The sequence below is a fragment of the Melozone crissalis genome, unplaced genomic scaffold (genome assembly GCF_028551555.1).
Source record: "Melozone crissalis strain CALT ecotype California unplaced genomic scaffold, PUWL_Pcris_2 ptg000042l_1, whole genome shotgun sequence".
In the NCBI taxonomy this organism is placed as follows: Eukaryota; Metazoa; Chordata; class Aves; order Passeriformes; family Passerellidae; genus Melozone; species Melozone crissalis.
In genome coordinates, this window is record NW_026535820.1 from 36487920 (window position 1) to 36510770 (window position 22851).

The window sequence follows — 22851 nt, forward strand, 5'->3', positions numbered from 1 at the left end:
ATTCATCATCTCAAGATTCTTAACTCCAAATCTATTGTGATTTATCTGATGAGTAGAGTGGTAGAAGGCGGTTAGAAGCAGCAAACCCAGGTTGTCACTGATGTCTTCCTGTCTTTGGTTTTTTTAGTTAAAAAAATGAAAAATGACATGTCCTCTAAAGGCATCTGTTTTGTGAACCGGCACCACTGAGGAGCAGCAGTTTTTGTTGTGCTTCCTAATGGCTTCTTTGGCTTAAGCTCTCTTTTGTCTCTTTGGACTGAAACACAGGAGCTGGCAAATTGCTCCATGCTGGAATGAGTGCAGCATGCTGTGCTGCCCAGCTCTGTCTCCCTGTGGCCACATAGGTGCTGCTAATGAACTCAAATAATTAATTGAAATGGGGGCTTCTTAAAGGCTTGCAAGCTGACTTCAGTTCTCTGTCTGTGACAGTTATGGGTGTGGGCATGAGTGTGCACACATACATGAGTGCAGTAGATCTCTCTTTTGATATATGTATACATACCTATGTGTATCTTTTTCTTAAAGATATGGACACTGGTAGTTGGTTACCTGCTGATGGTTTCATTCAAGTGGAATATAAGCACTGAACGTTACTTAAAAGCAGTCTCTGTTCCTGTCTGGATTATGCTGCTCTTTCACTTAGGTGAGTAACAAGAAGTTATTATTCTGATAACTGAGGGTTCTGTAAACAAAGCTCCTCACTTGCTCCTCTGCTAAATCTGTGAAATAGACTCTTAGCTGAAATGCAAACTGTTTTGTCTGCTCAGTAATTGTGATCCAGAAGGGAGCATTAGAGTAGGGAATGGGAAGGCATCAAGATGCTGAGCTATGTCTTCCACTCCTCATACCTTTGTACTTCCCATGATTTCCCCTTTTTGGTTCACAGACAATGTGAACTTCTTGACAATGAGGAAAGGCTGGGGTCACATGAGGCTGGCTTTAGACATTCATTTGTGATATTTTTTTGAAAGCCCGCCATTAACCAAGGCTGAAGCTGCAAAATGTGTTTAATAGTAGTATCAGAAGCAAAAAAAAAAAAAATTCTATCAGTAGTCAACAAGCATATCAGGATGATATCAGCAGTATAAAATACATTTGCTAGTAATCTCTATAATCTGTTAATACTACTATAAGATTATAGTAATCTTTTAGATTTATGTTACACATTTAATATAATAGATGTTCTCATATCAGAGTTTATGGTGGAAGAATCATGCAGTTAATAGAAGAATACCATGAAAGAAGGTTTCACAGTGTACCTCATGATTTACTTTACTTTAGCAGCAGGTTTCAAGGGTTGTTGTGACCATGTGGGTATGCTTCCCTGAGGTTTAAGCTATATGTAGGGACTTCGCATTTGCCTAGATTTTGACAGTCTTGTATTTACTGGTAGTACAGGCTGAATAGGCAAAATCCAAGAAAAATCCAATTCTGTGGAGATCTAACATAAATACACATTTTTGGGGGGAACATGACTTTTCTATGTTATCAAAAATGTTTTAATTCTGTGTGTATTTTCATGTGATTTTGAATGTTGTTTTCAAAATTGTTCTGTATATCAACATAATGTCACTAAAGTTAGGAACAGTAACAGCTTGATTTGTTCATTGAGAAACTTGTTCATGTTTATTTTCTATTCTTCCTTTTCTTCAATGCAGAAAGCCTTTTGTTTTATGACTTCTTTGTTTTTTGGTTGATGTGCTGCCTTTGTTGGTTTTGCTAAATGTAGGGTGTATTAATGATGTAATTTTTCTTGTTAAAAAAAATCCCAATACTGTATCTTTCAGCTTCTGTGGCAGGTTCCTGGAGAATTCCTGTATTTCTGGTTATAGTTGTTCTGATGACAGTAGGCATGTTGCATGAACAGCAGAATGGAAAGGAGTCTTCTGGTAAGGAAAAGTCACTGTTTCTTTTACTGTTGGAGGCAAAAATTCACTTAAGTCACATGAAATAATCTGGACTGTATCCCCATAAATTCAATAGCATATGGATTGCAAGAGTTTGCGATAGGATGTTTATTGTGTTTCAGAGTGGTTTACTCATGCTGAAGTGAATCTTGGATTCTTTTGCAGAAAGTGATTGCCATGGACTGGTGTTTCGTTTCCATGGTAAAGTAGTGACTCATTATTGAGCTAAATTCCTTGAGTTTATGGATTTCAATATGCAATTTCAGGCATGAAGGTAGCTCAGGATGTTTGAAATCAGAGGCTAATTTTGAAAGAAATGAGCAATATGGGTTTAGTAGCTCCTATAATGCTGACTATGAGAGAAACCAAGACAACTCCATCCAGCAAGTTTCCAATATCCAGTCATTTGTTTTTAAATAAGTTTCTTAAAAATATGTTTTGTGTTTAGATTTTAAGAAGAATCTTTTTTTTCCTGTTGCAAGTCAGTTTTGAAAAACGCAAAGGCATCATAAATTCCCGATGGAGGAAACCTTTTTCCTGTCTGGCTGTTTTAGTTGGTTAGTAAAGATGATTAACTGGTACAAAAATTCTTTTAATAATTAGACTGTCAGCAACTGTGAATGTCTTGGGTGGTAGAAGTTCATTATCAAGAAAAGCACTAAGCAAATAACTGGTTTTGAGTTCTGGCTGCAGGTGTATTGTAATACAAAAATTAATAGCACTCATTCCTGTTTGATCATATTGACTACTACAATACATACTAAACACTCACAGCATTTGTGCATATAATTTCTGCTGCCTGACAGCTCCAGTGGATATCTAACACCAAATAAAACATTTTAAGGCTTAAGCTTTTTGTTACTCACATGCATGTATATATTTTACAGGGGCTGAGCTTCCTGGTCAGATGATTTCCATTGCTGCTTCAACAATTGCTATGGCAATTTCAATGACAGAAGATGAGTCCAATAATGAACATTCCTCCCAACCCTCAGGTGACTGAATACTCTGTAAGAAACATTTGAATTTGCTCTAAAGGCATGAAAATGGATGAAATTCAGATAAAATTTCAAAATAGCCTCTTCGTTCTGTTCAAAATAGTTTCCAAATTGTGAATCAGGTTTATCTGTTTTTAAAAAAATGTCAAGAAGATGCTAGTATAAAAGCTGGCTAGCAAAGGATAGTTTATGTGGCTGTTAAAGACCTGACTAGAAGGGTTTATTACTGTTTTGTGAGTTTTTTTAGACTGAAGGTGTGATTTTTTTCCTGTTCTTCAGTTAATTCTTTTAATTTTTCTAGCCTTTGATTTGTTGGCAGTTACATGTTGCATAGCTGGATTTCTGGACCAAGTACAGACAGACTGGAGGAATTTTTGTGTACATTGCAGTGAGGAAAAAACCCAATAATTTAAATATGGCATGCTCAAAGTCCTTCCTGTAGTGAGCTTACTTGGCTTTGTAGCTTGAGTCACATGATACTTTCACTTTGTGTAAGGCATTTGGCTTAAGAGTTCAGACAAAGTGTTTACATGTCCATCAATGATTTTAAACTTTACCATCTTTTTTTTGGGTAAGTCTTTGAAATGTGATACTAGAAAATTAAGCTATTACTGTGATCTCTGGAAATTGAAAAGTTTCATCCATTTCCTGCAAACCAAACCAAACAGATCACTAATCTTGACAGAATGTGAACTTCCAAAACTTAATTTTTAAATCTAAAAATGGCAGCTTTAGACAACTTACTCTTTTTTTCTACATTTTACATTACTATCATCAATATAAACATAGAAGCCTATGGATAGGTTAGATATGATAAATGGAATTATATCCTGAAATTTGAGATCAGAGCATTATGGTGACAGCTCTCCTGTAATTCTGTGTCCAGTCTTTAATTTTGGAAATGAAAATTTTTTTAAGCTGGGAGAATAAGGGAGAATAATTCAAAATTCTGTGAGAGCAGAAATTGATGTGACAGAGAACATACTGTGTAATGAAAATCTTAATAAGCCAGCCTGGAAAATTTGTTCTTTTTTTTGTTGCTGTTCAGAGAAGTACCATTCATTCTGATTTTGCTAGAATTTTTTCCTGAGTATTGTGCTAGCTGTTTAGACTGTCATGCTCTCATTAGTTGGAAGATAGAAAGGTGTTTTTCAGGGTTCATCTCACAAAATAGGAAGCACACTAAATGGGATTTTACAGAAACTGAAGTTACTCAAAATCACTGTACTGACAGTTCTGTTTTTCTTTTTGTGTTGACAAGGCACTCACACCTTGGTTTGCAGAGCATATCTTGCCAGCAGAAGGTGACTTTTTTCATTTGCAATTTTGGTTCTTTTCTGGACAGATCAGCTTTGTGAACTGGTTTATGAGAGTCATCTAAATGGCAGTTCTGATGCAGGCCTGTGTTTGTCATGAGGAGAGTACTGGGTCATTGGGAGTGACTATTTACTGCTGGATAACTGCATTCTGAAAAAGTTCTTGCCTTGGGATGCCCTAGAACTTTTTCCTTTTTCTTTTCCTCTTTTTTTCTTTTCCTTTTTTACTCCCTCAACTCTTGCCCCTCTGTTTTGTGTTCTGTGTACAGTCTGCTTACAGGGAAACTCTAAGAAATAAGCCTGTTGAATTGTTACTGCTTTTAACATTACTGTTGCTGTTATTTGATTAAATCATTCTTCATTGCAAAAATATGTCAATCAAATCTTTCATTACAAAAAGAAGGAATGTTCTCTTTTATTTCCCAAAGGTTGACTCTACTAAGGAGTTTTTGGGCAAAAAATATTGAATAACTTTCATCTTAGGCATAGACTTCAGCTAATGATTCTGGTTTTGCTTTTGGTGCTTCCTTTTGTTTGATAAATATATGAGTTTCTGCTTGTTGTATTATTGCTTCTTATGTTGATTATATTAACTTTGGAGCAGAACAAGAAGTGTTGAATAAATTGAAGGGGAAAATTCTTTATTATGGGTATACTGCTTTCAAATTTGTGTTTCTTTAGTGCATCCATTTGTTTCTGTTAGTTCTCTTCTGCTTTATTACATATAGACTGAGAAGTACAGGGGACTCATGGACCCTCTTCCATATGACAAAAATACTTTGTCTTTTTAAGAAAATTTCTGTTTACAGTAACTTTTTCTGTCCCCTTACAAAAAGTTGTTTGTAGTTGTAGAGTAGGGCTGGCCATCATCCCCTGGAGATATGCACTGATTTGCCAAGAACCTCCCCACCTGAAGCTTCTGCTGTGCTTGGCTGCTTGCAGAATTCCTTCTTTCAGGTTGCATGCCATAGTTCCTTCATGAATATTCTGGAGTTCCACCAAATACATAACCAGCAACTATCTGATGTTTCTGTCATCCAGTGTCAATTCCAGCTGGGTGAATCAATGGATTTGCACTGTTGTTTTGGTGTGGTGGGGATGTGTTCATAAGCTGTAAAAGTAGTTCCACTTACCTAGAATACCAGCCCAGGTTTCTGCAAGAAAAGAGAAGTGTTCATCTGCTGTGTGAGGATGCAGTTTGTTACTTACTCTTACTGTATGACAAATGTGTGTTGCCTTTTTGAATATTTTAATTGTCATGCTTTAGGCTAGGAATGGTTTTGGTGACACACTGCAGCCAAAAATGTGTGTGGAACACGAGCAGTTTGACTCTGTCCATGTAGTATGCTGTAGTGCAGTTTTTATGCAGTTTTTCTGCATGGGAGAAGATGTGTCTGTGGCACAAGTCCAGTGAAAGAGTTGTGCTCATTGTTTACCAGCTGTGTGGTAGGTACCAGCATGTTAAATTGCCTTTTATGCTTCAGCACAGAGTAACTTTTCAGGTTTTTCTGTGTGTGCCTTGCTACACTATTGCTGCAGACTTTCCTCAAGTGGTGATATGTGGGAAATGTGTGCATTTGGACAACAGCACAGAGCCTCAGTAAAAGCTGCTGCTGCTGTTCTCAGGGAGAGATTTTACACAGTGTGGCTGAAGATGGATTTGGTGTCATCCAGCAACTGAAGGATCAAATAAATAAATAAATAGGCATGTTCTGCATCCAAAAATTTTAATTTGAACACAATATTTTTGCATGAAAAGATTATTGTTTATGTATAGGGTCTTTAACACATCAGTTTACGTTTTTGAATTTAATTTCTTGTTAGCTAACTTATGAGTGAGAGACTGACAAAATTTATCCACTAAATTTTCCACTGAATTTTCCAATAAATAATCCACAAAATTATCCACTAACTTGTGCTTGATGTTACAAATATTTGTTACACAGAGCAAGGAATTTAGGATGATGGTGTGAGTGCTCCTATGTTTGTGTTGTGAATGATCTGGAAAAGCAGTGAGACAGTTGTAAGATACAAGATTTCTCTTCAATGCATACTCTATGTTTTTTGTTCTGTTTAAATGAGTATTGATTCCTAAGATTCCTTTTTAAGTACTTGAAGTAAAGGGAAGTGAAAGATTTATTTTAAGGCTTCAGATTTTTTTCTAGAAGTTAATTTTATTTTGTGTTTTTCATAGTCTTATGGTTCTTTGATAAAACATATTTGGCTTGTAATTTACTTGCAGGGACAGGAGCCCTCTTAGAGGCTGTAGCAACTTCTCATCTCTCCTCCTCTCAGCACTGTTTGGCATGGTGATGCAGGATGTGGGAGAGTTTACACAGCCTTGTTCTAGCTTTTCAAAATGCAGATCAGTGCCAAGGCTGTCTCAGTCTTTTAGAGAAATTAAAAGAAAAAAACCAACCCCAAACCAACAAAAACACACCTTCTGCTGCTGTCCCTTCCTTCACCTCCACCTTCCAAAAAAAAAAAAGGAGATAATTTGGGAATAGGGAACATATTCTGTTTTGTGGTGAATATTAATGTGATAATTTCCATTTCTTTGTTTGCATGTGTTTGTTTTAGGATCAACAGCAGAAAGTGATCAGCCTCCACCTCCACGAGCTTCATCATCTTTCGGCACCTCCTCTTCATCATCTTCTGGGAACAGACAAAGAACTGAGATTGGATCTTTTCTTAGAAAAAAGAAAACTAGTGATATTTACTTTGTTACTCTTGTGTGGGCCATTGTCATTGTTCAGATCTGGCTAAATTTTTGGATTGTGCAGCTGTTGCCAGTGCCATTTGCAGGTAATAATCCAATTACTAGAAATGTTTGGCATCATGTTAAATAAAACAGGAGGAAAGGCTTGTAGGCTTGTATGAGCTTTAAATAAAAGCTTTTTCATGACTTGTTAAGACAAGATGAACTGTAGCTTCAAAAAGGAGAATTGACGTGCCCTGGCTATTACCTAGTAGTGGACAACTCTGTTAAATTGCTTTGTCTATTGACTGTTGTAGTTGCCTTAAATAATTTAGGGCCATACCTTACATAGTAAGAATACTTCTGGTTTAGACCAGTTAGTTCTTCCTCCTGATGTCAGTTCTTTCATAGTTTTGCACCTGTAAATGAAGAATAGTTTAGCTGTTACTCAGTAGTGAAGTAGAGCTCATGTTAGCTTTTAATTTCTGTAAAAAATGGGTTGCTAGGCACTGTGGATGAGTGACAAGATAAATGTAGTTCCAATTTTAGGTCTGAGGTTAATTAGCTTTGTTGCTTCACATCTATATGCATCTGTTCTCCTATATATCAGGTAAGAATTGGAGTAGTTAAAATAGCTAGCAAAGGATATTATTTTAAAACTGGCTGCCACTTTTTCCTCTACTTTTTTGGGGCTGTGAAAAGGGAAAATGGGAACTCTGAGAGTATGTGTGAGCTGCTGTGAATTGGAAGGCATTTCTTCCCATCCCCTTACTGTAAACAAAGTGAGTTTCCTAGTTTACTTGGATTTTTTCTAAACTTCAATTAAAATGCTAGTTTTTAGCATTTTAAAATGCATTTATCACTTGAATGTACCTATTTTATTTTTTAATAAGTGTGGTGGGTTGACCTCAGCTAGTGGCCAAATACCCTCCAAACCAATCACCAGTGTTTTAGTGTGGGCATATTTGTGAGCTGCATTCCCTTTATGGAGGTATGGGCTTGGGATTTTCTTTGTCCCTAGGCCACAGTCCCTTCAAGAGGTGTAGCTGCTCCAGCATGGATCCTCTCTAGCTCAGGGTCCCTCTGAGTGGTGTTTCTGCTCCTCTGCAGAGCCCTTCTCCTTCCCTGGCCTTTTCATTACCTCTGTTCAACCCTCTGTTCCTTTTTCCTCTCTAGTCACTTTTTCTGTGTTCCTTCCTCTTGTCCCTGCCCAGGGTTTCTGCCCTTCCTTAGATACATTTGCATTGAAGCACCACACCCGTGCCTGACGGGCTCAGCTTTGCCCAGGGATGGAGCTGTTGTGGAGCCACCTGGAGCTGTGTCTGGGACAAGGCAACCCCTGGTCTCTTCCCATGTTGGGCACCACCAAAGCCTGACATCTGTGCACAGACACAAAGCTCTGTAAACCAGCTGGAACTTGTGACTTGGCGTCACACTTAGAGATTGGAAGGGCTGTGAACTCCAAGGCATGGAGAAGGGAACAGCTGCACCTTTGGCTGTGGCACTGGAGCAGCAGCTCAAGGGTAATGTGATGGCAAGACATATAAATAGCTGGATGCAGGGTAAAGCAGAGAGGGGTTTGACCTTTGTTTCATTCCAGTATAGCTGCTACAGAAAGAACTTCCCAGTTTTGGTGTCTGGGTGTCATGGGAGATGGCAATCATGACTGAAAAAGCAATTAGAAAATAAATTTTAGACTTACTAGAAGCAGAGCTTTGTGAACTAGAACTAGGTGAGCTAGTTCAGTGAAAATTCAAGGAGTAACTTAACCACTGTTCAGAAACCCCTACATGTGAGGAAAAAGGCAAACAGCAGTTCTGCAGCTAGACAGAAGTGAATGGTTTAAGCTTGAGCCACACAAGTCTGGATTAAAATCCATATCTAAATGAGACAGATGAATAGTGCTCCTGACAGTCATTAGGTCTAAAATAACTACCCAAACAATAAACTAATCCAAAAGAGAAATTGCTTTTGGGAATATTTGTGACTTGTTGCCTAAGCAGTGACACTGGGCCATGACGTGCTTTTTTGTGGCATAGAACTGAATCATCAGAAAGATATTACACACATGGGCAGTATAATGATGAACAGAGCCAAACTTAGAACAGTGGATTACATTAAAGGTCAGAAGGTGAGTAATGATAGTCTGCATGGCTGAAAGAGAGGGAATTGTAAAAATACTAGGAAAATAGGAAGGCTAATAAAGCAAGTTTCCTTGCAATGGTTCAAGTTTAAAGGGACTAATAATAACTTGAGGCACTTCTGAAACCTTAAAGAGGATGCTTCTAGTATGTAAAAGCCCCCCAAAACCTTAAATAGGTGTTAATTTCACTAGAGTTCCTTATATTGGTAAAGAGGACTCATACAGAGTAGCATTTAGATTATTAGAAACGTCTTGGTGCCATTAACATTTTTCCTTGATTGCATTTATACTTCAGTTGGAATGAAATGGTCTTTTAAAATTGCTTAGTGTAGAGGGTGGGAAAATGATACCATAATTATACCATAAAATGAAAAGGTGAAAGAATTGCTATGAATTGAAAAGCTAAGCAAAGAAACACATTGTGGAACACTTGCAGCATTTTACTGAGTGATTTGAGCCTGGAAATCCTGATACTGTCTGTTTTAAAGATCTTTCACTTTCTTCCTTTCTACTTCTGTTGTATCTTTTTTTTTTTTTTTTTTTTAATTGTTGTCAGGTAATTTTTTGCTTCCTGCAGATGTTTGGAACTTGTTATTACACAGACTTTTTCTTGTTTTGCTCAGTGCTTTCTAATAACAGTTAGAAATAACAGTTTCTGTATCTTTTCCTCTCTTGTCTCTTTTAACTTAATATGTTATATGTTTATATATATGTTAATATATATATGTTTATAGCTGTTTGATTGACTGTAGCACCTCCTTTGCAATGAGTAACAATACATTTTTTTTTAGAAGATACTGTGTAAACACTTACACTTAAGTAACAGTGGAAGATTAGAATGCCATTTGAGGATCTTGTTCACCTTGTAAAATGCAAGCCTGCCTGACTTTGCTGAGCAGCAGTTTGTGTAGTGGCCATGAGGTGAATTTCATCATACAAAATTTTAGCCTTTAAGTTCAGTGCTGGCACTCGCACTGTGTTTTCTCCTTTTTTGTATCTTTGCCACTCTTTTTATTAGAGAAATTATTGGATTATTCTGTTTCTTCAAGAGAATAAATCCCATATTTGCCACACGGTGGTGCCAGAGTGTAAGTGAACTAAATGTCAGCAAATCATTGCACTGGCTCTCCAAAACAAGAATATAAACTATTACACAGGTGGCTTCCAGAGAATAAGCTCTTGTGGATTTTGGATAAATGCCCTGTAGGCAGTGAAAGTTAACCTTTTTGGCTATGTATGCCGTTTTACACTTCTCCAAGTAGAAAAATGATGTGAATTTTTTATGATGAAGTGATGTACTGCCAACTGTTGTGGAGCTCATGTATGGCAGTAAGTAATGAATCTGGTTTGGAGAATAGTCACAATAATTAAAAGAAAAAGATTTATTTAAAAAATAAAGTTACAGGTAGTGATAGAAACTTCAGTACTCTGTGTTGCCAAGATAAAATGCTAATCACAAATAGCTTTCTTTAAGGTTTAAAAGCAAAATCTTATCAGTAATATTTCAAAAGAAAATTTAAATGGATGCTTCCTTACTGTGAAATTCTGCATGATGTGGTGTCAGTTCTTGAAGGAAAGATACACTTTAATAATTTAGAAGGCCTAAAGCTTAAGAATTTAGGTTGAAGATTTTCTATTATGTTTAAAGTGCTGTTAAGTTCTGATTGTGGTACTTTATGTGGAGCCATTTGGCATAGTGTGTATGTGTGTGGATATGGAAGAAATCCACTGTACTGGAATAATGGAGTGGCACCTTCTTATCCCAGGCCTTGATCAAGTCTGAGCTGCATTTTTGGGTAGTGTGCTGTCACTTTTCTTGTGCTATCATCTAAGTTCCATATGGATAAGCACAGCTACAAAGATAGTGAGGAGATTAGTACTAAAAACACTGGCAAATTCCACAAGTTTTTAATGGGAAATAAAACTCAGGAGTCTTTTCCTTTCTTTTTCATCAGTCTTCCAGAATAGAATAAATAAGTAGTCTTGTGGTGTTCCTCTGAGATCTCTGATAGTAAATTTCCTTCTTGTGGTTACAGTTTGGGCACTTAAAAAATTCGTGGTTCATTTTGGAGTTTTGAACTTCATGGCAAAGCACTGCAAAAGTTGGTGGCAGCTGGTTGAAAATTTTGTGAAGGAACGGCAGGAAGCTCTTGCTCCACGGCCCATCAGAGGACTTGGAAGTGTTATGCTAAAGCTTGACAGTAAGGTATTTCTACTTACTTCCTTAAGCCACTTCAAAGTTTGTTTTATTCTCTGTTTCACCATATTCTGAGATGCTTTAATTCTAAAATAAGTGTCTGTCACTAATGGATATGTCTTTCATGTGAAACTGTATCTGTTTTATGGTGTATTTTAAATTATGTCTCTTCTATCACTATTCACACTTAAGTGCACAGTTAAATTTGTTAAATGGTTGCATGCAGACCTTTACAGAAGTCACTTTTAAAATGTTGAATCACCTTTTTAAGGTTCCTTATCTGAGTAAGGCAAAGTTCTCTTAATCTTACCTGGTTACAAAGATTTTGGATTTAAACCTAGTGAGCTTTAGTCTGAAGGATAAGATGTTCCTACTTCTAATGTGAAAATTTAATTAAAAAGCAGACCATTGTGTTTGGGTAGTAGGGTCCAAGTTAGTTCAGACATATTTGTCTGTACTGTGTGGAAGCAAAGTTGTTGCACACAGTACTATGGTGGTACAGAAATGAGTCTTCCCTCTGTAAAGGAAGAAATATGTGGGATAAAGTATTTGGGAATTGCCACAGAATAAGGCTTCTGTGTTCCCCTTCCTTCTTCCCCATGCAAAATATGCCAACATTTGCATTGCAAATTGCATAGTTGGAAAGCTCCAGGAAATTTATAAAGTTTCTCTCATTAAGAATTTTAATTTTCACGGATAGATGGATTATTTTGTTTGTAATAGATGTGGCACTGTGTAAGAATGTGCTTTCTGTAAATGTGTCATTGAAGTATTCTCTGCTCTGGAAAAAGCCCTTATCTTAGGACTTCTATAACTGAAGAGCTGAACCCTGTAAGTACATTTGTTGGAGCATCTGTACCTTGGCAGATTGGTCTTGCAGTTTATAGCTCTAAATTCCTATAGGAGAGGGAGGAGCTTAAGCCTGGATCTAATGGGTGAATGGATGACAAAAGGTCAACAAAAACATTAAAATGGCTGTAGGAAAAAAGCAATGATTTCACAGGGTTCATTGAGGAAGAATTTGAGAAAGGAAAAGTCTTTCAAAATACCCCTATAAACAACGATGAAGTGGTTTTCCAAAGGGAGTGAAAATTACTAATGCGGGGATAAAAGCTTACATTATACAAAGCTTTTCATAAAAAGATTTTGTTCTGTAAGTAAGAAGCCACTCTAGACACGATGTTGAATGTATTGTTGTTTCATGAGTTGTCAAGTTTGGTATCCTTGTATTGTATAACTGTATGATACAGTATCCTTCCTAATTCCAGCAAGTCTTTTCTCCTTAAAGAAGGTAGGGCTTTAATGTGCAGCAGATCCTCTCGCTCTTCAGCTTAAATGTACTTAAGGTCAGTTTATTTACATGTTGTTTTTGTCTAAGCAGGAGAATAGTGTTGACCAACTCATTTCCCCATCTCCCTTCACCCCTCCATTTTTTAGATGAGACCTGTATTCCTCCTGAGTGTGTGCTCTGTGTATTAAAGCAGTTTAAGCTTTCCCAGACATTACTAGAAGGGCACTTGATAATCTGCATGATTTTGTTGTCCTCATTTGTGCCTATTTTAATTCTGTTTCAGCCAGCATTTATCATGGGTGGCTGGGATTATATGTAGTCTTCCAATGCTTATCACACTAATACGTCCATATCTTTTTAATTTCTACTGGCTGTGCTCATTCTGTGTATTGTAGGATGATGGATGCATGGTATCTCAGAATTTGGGAAGCAATGCCACAGGCTATTGGCAGTTACATTTTTTGTAGGGACAGGGAAACAAGAGAAGTGAAAATTACATCCTTGCAAGATTTTTTAAGTTGTATTACTGAATGTTTTGCTTCAGTAGGCACTGTTGAAGAGAAAGTAAAAAATATGTGAACACAAAAAATAGAAATTTAAAGAGTAAATTGTTACAGCTTACCTTTTATTGGGGGTGTGTGAGAAACCAAGACTGAGGGATCATTTCCTTTGCAATTAGAAGTTTAATTTTTAATATTTTGTTTCTAGCTTATTTACATGGGAGCTGAATCTGCTTAGGGTTTTTCTTTGGTTTGGTTTTTTGTTGGTATGCAAAGTTAGTTGGAAACTGAATCTTAGCATCAGGATGTATTGAGGATCTTAGCTAAGTACAGCCAGCCATTGATGAGGTCTTTTTCATGCAAACACTTAGTGGTAGTACTTGGGCTGGCAAACATGGTATGTCCAAATAGGATATAATTCCAGATTTGAGTGAAATGTAATGAGAATGAGGAACATATCTTAGAGTGGCATGTTTTTTTCCCAAACAAATTTTAGGAGGCTAGTGTAGATAGTCTGAAAAATGGCCCATTGTGAGAAATGGGTGAGTACTGCTCATGCATGCAAATCTGAGCTCTACTGATTCTATCTGTTTTTTAAACAAAACCATCAAGAAAAGAAATGCTTCTCTTTGACAATTCTCATTTACCCCTGGTTCTCCTGGAAGTGCAGAGAAATTTGAAATTCAGAGAAACTCTGATGAGAAAGAAAAGGGCATTGCATTTTATTGTTTTTGTAAGCAGTAGGTCAGTCTCTGTATAAATGTGTGTTTAAGAATGGACTATGAGATTAGGATGTGGATACTGTATCCTGTTCTTACTGTATACTGTTCCTGGCTGTGCATTTGCCTCATGGAGTCAGCAGACAGCAGTTCAGATGTGAGAGACTTCCTGGAGGAGAGAGTAGGGAGGTGTCTCTTGTCAGCCTCTGAACCATCCTAAGCTCACCAGATGGGATAACATGGTTGTTCTTATCAACAGTAGAGAATTACTAATCTTATTTACTCATTTTTTTTAAATTTTATTTTAAAGAGGACTGTTGCCTTACAAAATGACTGCAGTTTGGTTATAGAATTTGTGAGGGAGTTTAGCAGCATTGGCAGTGGCTGAGCTGCATGCACTGGACTTTTACTCCTTGGAATGCACTAATATTTTACATACATGTTCTCTGATGTACTTGAGTGAATCATGTAGTTGTCATATGCTTTTTCTAGCTATAGTGCACTAGAATTTTATATGTAGATTATTTAGATTCTTTGCATTTTGGATAAAGTCAGCTTCTATTTCTTCTGGTACCAAGTTCATTACATAGTTTAACCAAGCACAGAAAACAAGCATAATCTCTGCCAGTAGTTATATTGTTATAGAAAATACTTTCATACACATGGAAGAACTTAGATGAATAGTTTTCCGATAAAATACTGGAAAAGTGGCTGCAGACTTATTAGTTTTGGATGACTTGAAGATTAGAATTAAGCTGTAGCCTGTTTTCAAATGTGGGTTGATTACATTTGTAGAACTACTTAAACATCAGTATTGGTAAGCTAATAGGCAGGTAGAGCCTTCCAGATATTGTCTTAAATGTTGATAAAAAATATTTTTATTTTGGACATCTAATGTTATTTTCTAGTTACTCTATTTATCATCCAATTCCCAGAGACTGAAATTAGAGAAAAATACCAAAGCTTTCCTTTCACATTCAGCTAAAATCTTAGGGCTCTTTTGTTGTATTTAGTATGGGATTGCAAAGTGGAGCAATACAGCCATGAGATCTATGTTTTTTCCAAAACAAACCTCAGGTACAGACAGTAGGTTTTAAAGTGGAGAAATAAGGTTAAAAGTATGTCATTTAATCAGAAAACAACTTTCCCTTTTTTCAGGGGATAAATTGCTCCATAGGTGAAGAGGTAAAGTAGAAACAAATTCTACAGTGTCAGTTTGAGGCTTTTGATACCTTTGATTGATTTCTCTGACTGTGACTCTTTCCAAAAGTAGCAAAAGCTAGTAAACATGGGTGCTTTATGACGTATTTTATTTTCATATTTCCTAATGTTCATGATTCTTTGTAAATCTGCTTCTAACTTAATTAACATTATGAGATTTTTATAAATATGAAATATTCATGCCTTTTGTTTCCGTTGGGACCTAATGTAATTTCTGGCAACTGGTGAACATGTTAGATTTACTGAGAATTCAGTGTCTTGTTTTCAGGGAGAAACAAACTTCACTTACATGATGTTAATCTCTAACAGAGATGAATAACAATGTTAAAGCTCTTCTCTGTTCTAATTATGCTACTAATGATTAGTGATGGTTAGAATTAGGAGTATAATCCTACATAAACTAGGTCCTGAAATGGATATACTTTAGCATGTGGATGAGCATCAGTAATGAAAAATAACTTCAGTGCAAAAGGAGAAATTGACTGTTGAGAAGAGCAAGGAGAATTACATGAAATCTGTACATTTATATGATCTACAGTTTGCTGTTGTATGTATATCAGACTTAATTATGTGTTTGATGTTGTGCCATTGAATGTGAGTGCTTTAATATGAATGTTGTACCAAAAAAACATGTGAAATCTGTCCAAGAATAATTGACATAATAGGAGTGTTTTGAAATGCGTAAAATGGGAATATTTGAATGCCGCAATGGGAGTATTAATGCCATAAACAAGTTCCTCATGTCAAGTTTTGGTCTTTTGCTGAAATGTCCTTCTCAGAGTACAAGTCCTGCTCTGAAGTGATGGTAGCTGTCAGTATAATTAAGCTGGAATTGTCCAGATTATGCTGATAGCTCTGTTAATGCCATTAAAGTTGTTCATATTTGTTATATCCCTCTTTGTTTCAAAAGTGCATGTTAGTAGTAAAACCCAGGTTCTTGCATTAGAATTTGTTATGATCTTTTCTTCCTATTGCAATTTACCTTTGTGTCTAGAAAAATTTCATTTTCATTCTGTGGATGACTTTGCCTGCCTCTCATTGCTTTTTTCCCTATTACTGCATTTTTCAATAATTTTCCACTGTGTTGTGTTTTTTTCCCTTTTCTTCCATCTCCGCCTGCCACTGACAAGCTGTGGCACTGGCTTAATAAGAAGGTAAATAAACAGAAAAATTATGATTCCAGCTAATGGATTCTGTGGTTTTGGGGAGTTTGATTTTTTAATTATTATTTTTTTTTATTTTGCAGCATGAACACTCCTTAACATGCCTTGCTTCATATAAATTTCTCTCTCAAATGCCTCTTTTCCAGCTCTTGGTATAAGCTACTGAAGGTCATATAATTCTGTCTGATCTCTTCTACTCCAGTGAATGCACATAGTTAAATGTTTAGCACAGCAGAGTATTGCATTAGCATTTCAAGGGGTAGAGTGATTTAGGGGCACTTTTATTTAAGGAATAGTTGATCCCTGCCTGGTCCCCACTTGTACCCCTAAGGAAACCAGTTGTCTCCCAGTCTGGAGAGCTGTTCTCTGCTCAGGGAAAGCATCAGTTAACCAGATTACCAGGGGGGTGGTGAGGCTGTGAAGCACAGTTGTAGTTCTGTAAGTGCTTGCAAATGGTGCATGGGCTGGTTTCACTGAGTGCTGTCAGTCTTTTACTTTTGCAGTGCCAAACTTGCCTGTGTACACAGGCACAGTACCTCGTGTACCAGGAGTGAATGCATACAAAATGAGACTTTGCATGGCCTCAGAACTGCTGAATCTTAACAAGTCTGAAGGAAAGAAAAAGGCTAGTTTAAAAAAAAAAAAATAGGTAGTTGGCATAGCTAAAATTAATTTTTTTCCTATTGTATGGCTTTTAAAACTGTGTGATATGTTTTCATGATTGAGTTATAATTGTCCATGAAGAGGGGCATTTTTAATGTTCTCTTGCCCTTGACTGTATTTCTCCTGTTTTAAAATCACATTTTTATTTCTCAACTATGAAATGTTTATCTTATGTGAGTGACTTGTGGTTAGTAAATATGTGCAACCATAACCTGTCATAATTTTTTTTTTAATTAGATACTGGTTTGTTAGCAGAGTTCAGGTAAAGAGCTGAGTTTGGCGAGCCACAGGAGAAAGAGTAGTCTCAACTGCTTTTTTTCTGTCATTTGTCATTTTGTTGAAAATTCATGAGTAGAGGTGGGGTTTTCCCCCCTCCTTAATACTGGTAGGTTGCCAAACCAATTTAACTGTAATAGCTTTAAATGCTAAAATGTCTGGATTTTATTTTTAGTTTAGAAATTCGCATTATTTGGCAGAACCCTGTGGATATAATTTCTTAACAGAGCATGGTTTTTTAGTTCCTTGGAGTTATCTTTGAAAACTATTGGTTTACTTTACAGTTTCATAAGTAGAAATCCTGAAATCCTGATAGTATTACATACAGCATTGACTTCTGTGCATGAACATACAGTAATAATATTATAATTTTTAATTATATAAGATCTTATAATCTTATATAATCTTATAATTATTACAAGATTTTTAAAAAAGTGAAAAAATGTGCAACCAGTGGGTTAATTTTGTTGTGTGTAGTGTTTTGGTGATTTAAAAAAAAAAATTGAAGAAATGTCACACTCTACTAGGGGCATAAAAAAAGAGGGGATTTGTGCTACAGAACACTGTCTGCAGTTAAAAGGTGATTCCTTTTTTGCCTGTCTTTGAAGGGATGTACTTCAGAGACCACAGACATAAACTTCTGATAATCCAACAGGAAATTTAAAGTCATATGGATATGGTAGAGTTTGAAATGATAGTTGATTATGACTACTAGTGTAAAACCTTGGCTTTTTGATTCCTGTTTGTGGTATATATAGCCCAAAATATAGAATAGATTCAATCAGTCTGGCATAATTGGTTCTTAATAACATTGTCCATGTCAGGAGTCTTTAGAAGGAATTGCTAAATTCTTCTGCTGCTTCTGCAGGAATACTGGTGTAGGTAGACTTGAGACCTCACACAGACTGTTCCCTACATTTTCTAGCTTAACTAATCAGCTGAGTCATTTCACCCTAACCTCTGGTTACAGACTTCCCTTATTCTCTGCAGATTATATTAATGAGATGGTATCTTCAAATATTAACTAAGAAAAGGGAAACGAGAAGTCTAAGGAATGTCTTGGGAAAAAATCCTCATAAATAGTGGAGCTGTTTACAGAAAAAAATAAAAGTCCATGTTCATAATTTTTTTATATAGATTTAATCAAATATGAAGTAGATGCCTAGGTGTGCTTTACTGTTTGGGTAATGTAGTAAATTAAACATACTAGAAAAACTACTACCCCAAAGGCTATGCAGTATGAAACCTGAAAATAATAATTCATAGATGATGTATCATACTGCAAAATGTGGAGAGCCTGTTTAGATAGTAGGATTTCTGATTTTTAAGTATGGACTGCAGTTGTGTTACAGCTTAGTGTAATGTGGTTTCGTGTCATCATCCAAAAGTTGAAAGAGGGAGTACTTGCAAATTATTGAGGAGCTTTCTAATAGAATGTAACTCAATCATAAAAAACCCTTTTACAGTGAGCTAAATGAAAATAAAAACCTTGATAACCTTTCAGTTCAAAACTGTAACAATTAAAGATAGACTGTCCACAAAAAACTATCACAAGTCAGTAATATTTCAGTTTGGTTTTACAAGTTGACCTTCTGTAGCTTAGGAGCCTGGCTTTCCTTTACCTTTGCATAATCTCAGATGCTGTGGCAGCCTCAGCTTTCTGCTGTTGACTAACCTTTGGATTAGAAGCTTGGAACCGAATATAAAATTTCATGACCTCTGGCTAATGAGTGTGTTTAGTCAGTACATGTTTGTCTCTGTGTGCATGCCCATGGTTTACAGGAAGGGTGTAAAGGGAGGTCTGGCAGGGTTGAGGTAAGAGTGAAGTCTGGACCTGATTCAGTGATAAATACGACCACACAGGCATTTAACAGTGCCGCTTCCTGCAGTGAGTAGCTTACCTGCACCTATGCATTATTTAACAGGAGTGTGAAAAGGTGAGGGATTGCTAAGGAAGTGTTGTGGGTTGATGTAGGGAAAGGAAGTATGTTTTAATAGAAGAAAAAAGAAAGAATAAATATAACCTTAAGTGAATATCCATCTGCTTTTACTTGCACAATACTCAGTCCAATTCAGTCTTCTGCTGTGATGTGTCTGTACCCCTGCATAACTTGGATCCCCTTAAGTCTGTGTTGAGACTTGCAGTACCTGTAGGCTTGCCAAAGCTGGCTTTCATCAGGCTTCCTTGGGCTACCTGCCCAAGTAAATAGAGACAGGGTGGCCTGGCATGGCTGAGGCTGCTGCTGGTACCAGTGCAACATCAGTGCTGCCACGTCTTTGCTAACTAGATTAAAGGTAATCCAGGATTTACATGTGCTCCAGCTGCACCTTAATGGCAGTCCAGGCATATTTGAACTGTCAGTATGAGTGTCTGGGAAAGATGCCTTGTGCCATCTTGGAGAGAATCCTCATCCTGGTCTTTTGGAGCTTGCCCTTCCATTAGTTGCTACATGGCAAAACATCTAAAGCATTCAGCCTCACCTCCACTGAGATTTCACCTATTGAATACCCCTCACACAATTATTGAGCCTAGCATTTTTTGAAATCTCTGACAGTACTTCCAATTACATAGCTGCAGTAAATCTGATTCAGTACTATTTGTAAGACTACTGGATTTCTTTAAACTCTGACTTAAAAAGTAAATAGTAGTTTGAACTTCGAAATGATGAGGGCAGTTTTAATTTTTAATAGCTTAATTTTCAAGTCCATGCTATAAAATTTTCTTCCCCTGCCTATCCAGTGGTGTTTTCTTGGTGATATTTTTTATTTGTGTCCTTTGAAACAAGAACTTTCATTTCTTGCTTCTCTTGCATAATCACTAGATGTACATGAGGCTTGGAAGGATACAGCAAATCTCATTTCAGTCTTAAGAGGTAACCCGATATATATGCCCTGTGCAGGGGCTGCTCAAAGTTTTTCAGAGCTGTCGTACTGCTGCAGGCAGGTCACTTCCCTCACCACTGGCAATGCATTTCTGATGGCTGAAATCTGTTAACAATGCTGAAAACCAAACTTAGGTTAAAAATACCTAAGACAAAAGACTTTTCACACTTCCTTGTGTTTTCCGAGTTCCTTTCTGCAGTTCTTAATGTAGTACAGACTTTGTTACAAGAACTTGTTAATTTAGATCTAACAAGGAGCTGGTTGTAAAAACTTGGAATTTAAAAATAATTACTTGACTTATATAAAGTGCTCAGATACTACTGGATGAACACACATACAAAAAATCCTTGCTTTTATCAAATAGGAGATCTGACTTCAGTGTTGACCAGTTCAGTCATCACGGAGCAGTCTGAGAAGTGTGTTGTTCCAGGGTCAATTTCATTTGTAGGGATAGGGTAAATAATGCAGAAAGAACTAATGTAAACCATTAGCATGCATGTTAGTAGTTTTATAAGATCTCTAACTAAAATGTTACCAACTTAATCATTGAATATATAACTTGGACTTGAAGTACTTTCGCTTACTGCACATGGATTTTGACTTCAGTTCTCATGAATCACAAATTTTACAATTGTGCTGTTGTTTTTTCCTGTAGTAATGCTAAATGGAATAGAAATAGATCTGGTGTTTGAACCATAGGAGCTAGAAAAATGTATTTGGTCATGCTTGCATGTGCTTTCACAGCTTTTTATGTAAACAATCAGTTTGTGTACAAGATGAAGCTCAGCTTGCCGTGTTCCAGAGCACTCTGCAAAGTCATGTGACTGAGCAGTTTGATTGTTTTGAATGACATTATCAGAATTTCTCTACTCAAATGTGGTATTACCATTTGCTTATGGACATATATAGAATGGGCCTTTTGTGAACTGACAGAACAAGTGCCTGTTTCCTGTATCAGTCAGTTTAGCTGATGCATGCTTAATGCTGAGCATCCTCCTGAGACTGGAAGTGGATAGAAATAGTTGGTGCTGAATAATTGGCCTGATATTCAATAATGCAGAGCCCCACCTGTCCTATTTCAGTTCAGAAGGTGATGAGGCAGCTTTAAAAATTTTATTACTTGCAAAAATACCTCATTTGTCATTTAGATGGCTCTTAGCTATTCAAATCTGAAAGTTATGGTTGTGCTTTAAAGTATACCTTGATAGCTTTGAAGTCCTGTGCAGACAATATCTGTAAGTTTCCAGGTTGTTGAAGGACAAGAAACAAAGACAAATTTCTGGGTTCTAGTTGACATGAATGTCTTCTTTAGGTACTTCTCTAGGTCTAGTAAGTAATTGTTGAATTATTGCTTGCTTTGCAGAGAGCTTGCTGTGTTGTGTGGTAATGTGTACATGTTTTTTGCAAAATCACATGTCATACCATGACCTTAATCATGCTAACATTGCTTGTTAATTGTTCATTTCCAAGCTTGGGCATAAATGCTGTTTGATTAGAGCCTGATTTTGTACTGTGATTGTAAATAAAAATAACAATACTGTTGCATAGCATACAGCATTGCTTTCATTAAAGATTGATTTATGTGCTATAATTTTTTTTTTCTGCACAGATTATCGTGTGGCTGGAGAAAATGCTAGATAAAATAATCAGCATTTTCATAATATTTGTGCTGGTGATAGGAACCCTTCTGCTAGCTCTTCTCCTTACTGCAAAGGTACAGTGTGCTAACAAATGCAATCATAAAGCTCGTTTTTGTTGCTGATGAAGGTTACTGATACTTACACGGGATTGTGTAGCTTAAAGAATTTTTCTAAATGTTGTAGTTGAACTTGTCACCATTCCAAGACTGTAAAATATACAAAAATATATAAAAATCTCAATGTTTCTATTTCTTTGTATCTCTGTGGATTTTACCTATATGACAAGGCTAATATGTAGACATTTGTAAATACAAAATTTATTCTAGTAAAAGAATTACTAGCTTATGTATTACAGGAACAGATTTGTTTTGCACCCTGTTGACATTTCCCTTGTCAACAGAAGAACCACTTAGATTTTTTTCTCTTTAACTTATCTCACATCAGAAACGTTTGCAAAATAATTAAGGTGTGTTTGTCAATTTGTTTGTGTAATTGCCTGTAATAACCTCATGGTATCCTTTTCTGAGTTAAATGTACTGAGATTCATGATCAGGTATTCTCTGAAATTGATGTTTGGTTTATGGTTGAGTTTGGGTGGGGTTTTTTTTTTTTTGCTCACCAGAAGAGGTCACTCATGTACCTTTTTTTCCCTTTTTCCTTAATGGAGCTGTGTTCATACTTGAAATGGTCAATGGAGATTGAATGTTTGACTTGAATACAGTTAAGGAACAAAGATCAATGGGTTCTGATGTCAGTCTCCTTTTTCCAGAATGCAGGCATATGTAATGTTGAATACTTAAAATTAAAGACTTTTGGAGTTGTGCAAACATTCCTGCCTAAAGCTCCCTTACAGTCACAGAAGGAGTATTAAGATATTTATGAAAGATGTATTTTATCATTCTTGCTGAAGAATTTATTTAGTTAGGCACTTCATAGCAGGGTTGGTCATGTTAGAACTAAGTATTCATTAATTTTTACACTTCTTTGATCCATGGCTTAAAAAGTTGTATCTGAAACTTTTCTTTGTATATTAGTACTTCTCTTGACAGCACTGCTGTTATTTTTGATTTTTTTTTCCACTGATGGGATAAGGTTTAAATTTCCATTTGCTATTACTATTGACCAGAATTTATTATTGTATTGACTAGGTATTTCTTGTGTTAATGGAACTTTTTTCTTCCTAGTGAGTTGTTTGCACTGGAAGAATTATTTTTTTAAATATACAAACTGGTCACT

The 22851-nt window shown here is 36.4% G+C and overlaps 1 protein-coding gene across 1 annotated transcript in view; it reads left to right on the plus strand.

Annotated features, from left to right (window-relative positions):
* Nucleotides 1–22851, plus strand: part of TMEM245 (transmembrane protein 245) — a 71071-nt gene that overhangs the window by 9865 nt on the left and 38355 nt on the right. The window contains exons 2-8 of the mRNA XM_054285340.1: nt 526–643; nt 1788–1889; nt 2795–2902; nt 6802–7026; nt 11099–11268; nt 16121–16144; nt 21585–21689. Of these exons, the coding sequence (XP_054141315.1) occupies nt 526–643; nt 1788–1889; nt 2795–2902; nt 6802–7026; nt 11099–11268; nt 16121–16144; nt 21585–21689 (852 nt within the window). The remainder of the gene's footprint in view (nt 1–525; nt 644–1787; nt 1890–2794; nt 2903–6801; nt 7027–11098; nt 11269–16120; nt 16145–21584; nt 21690–22851) is intronic.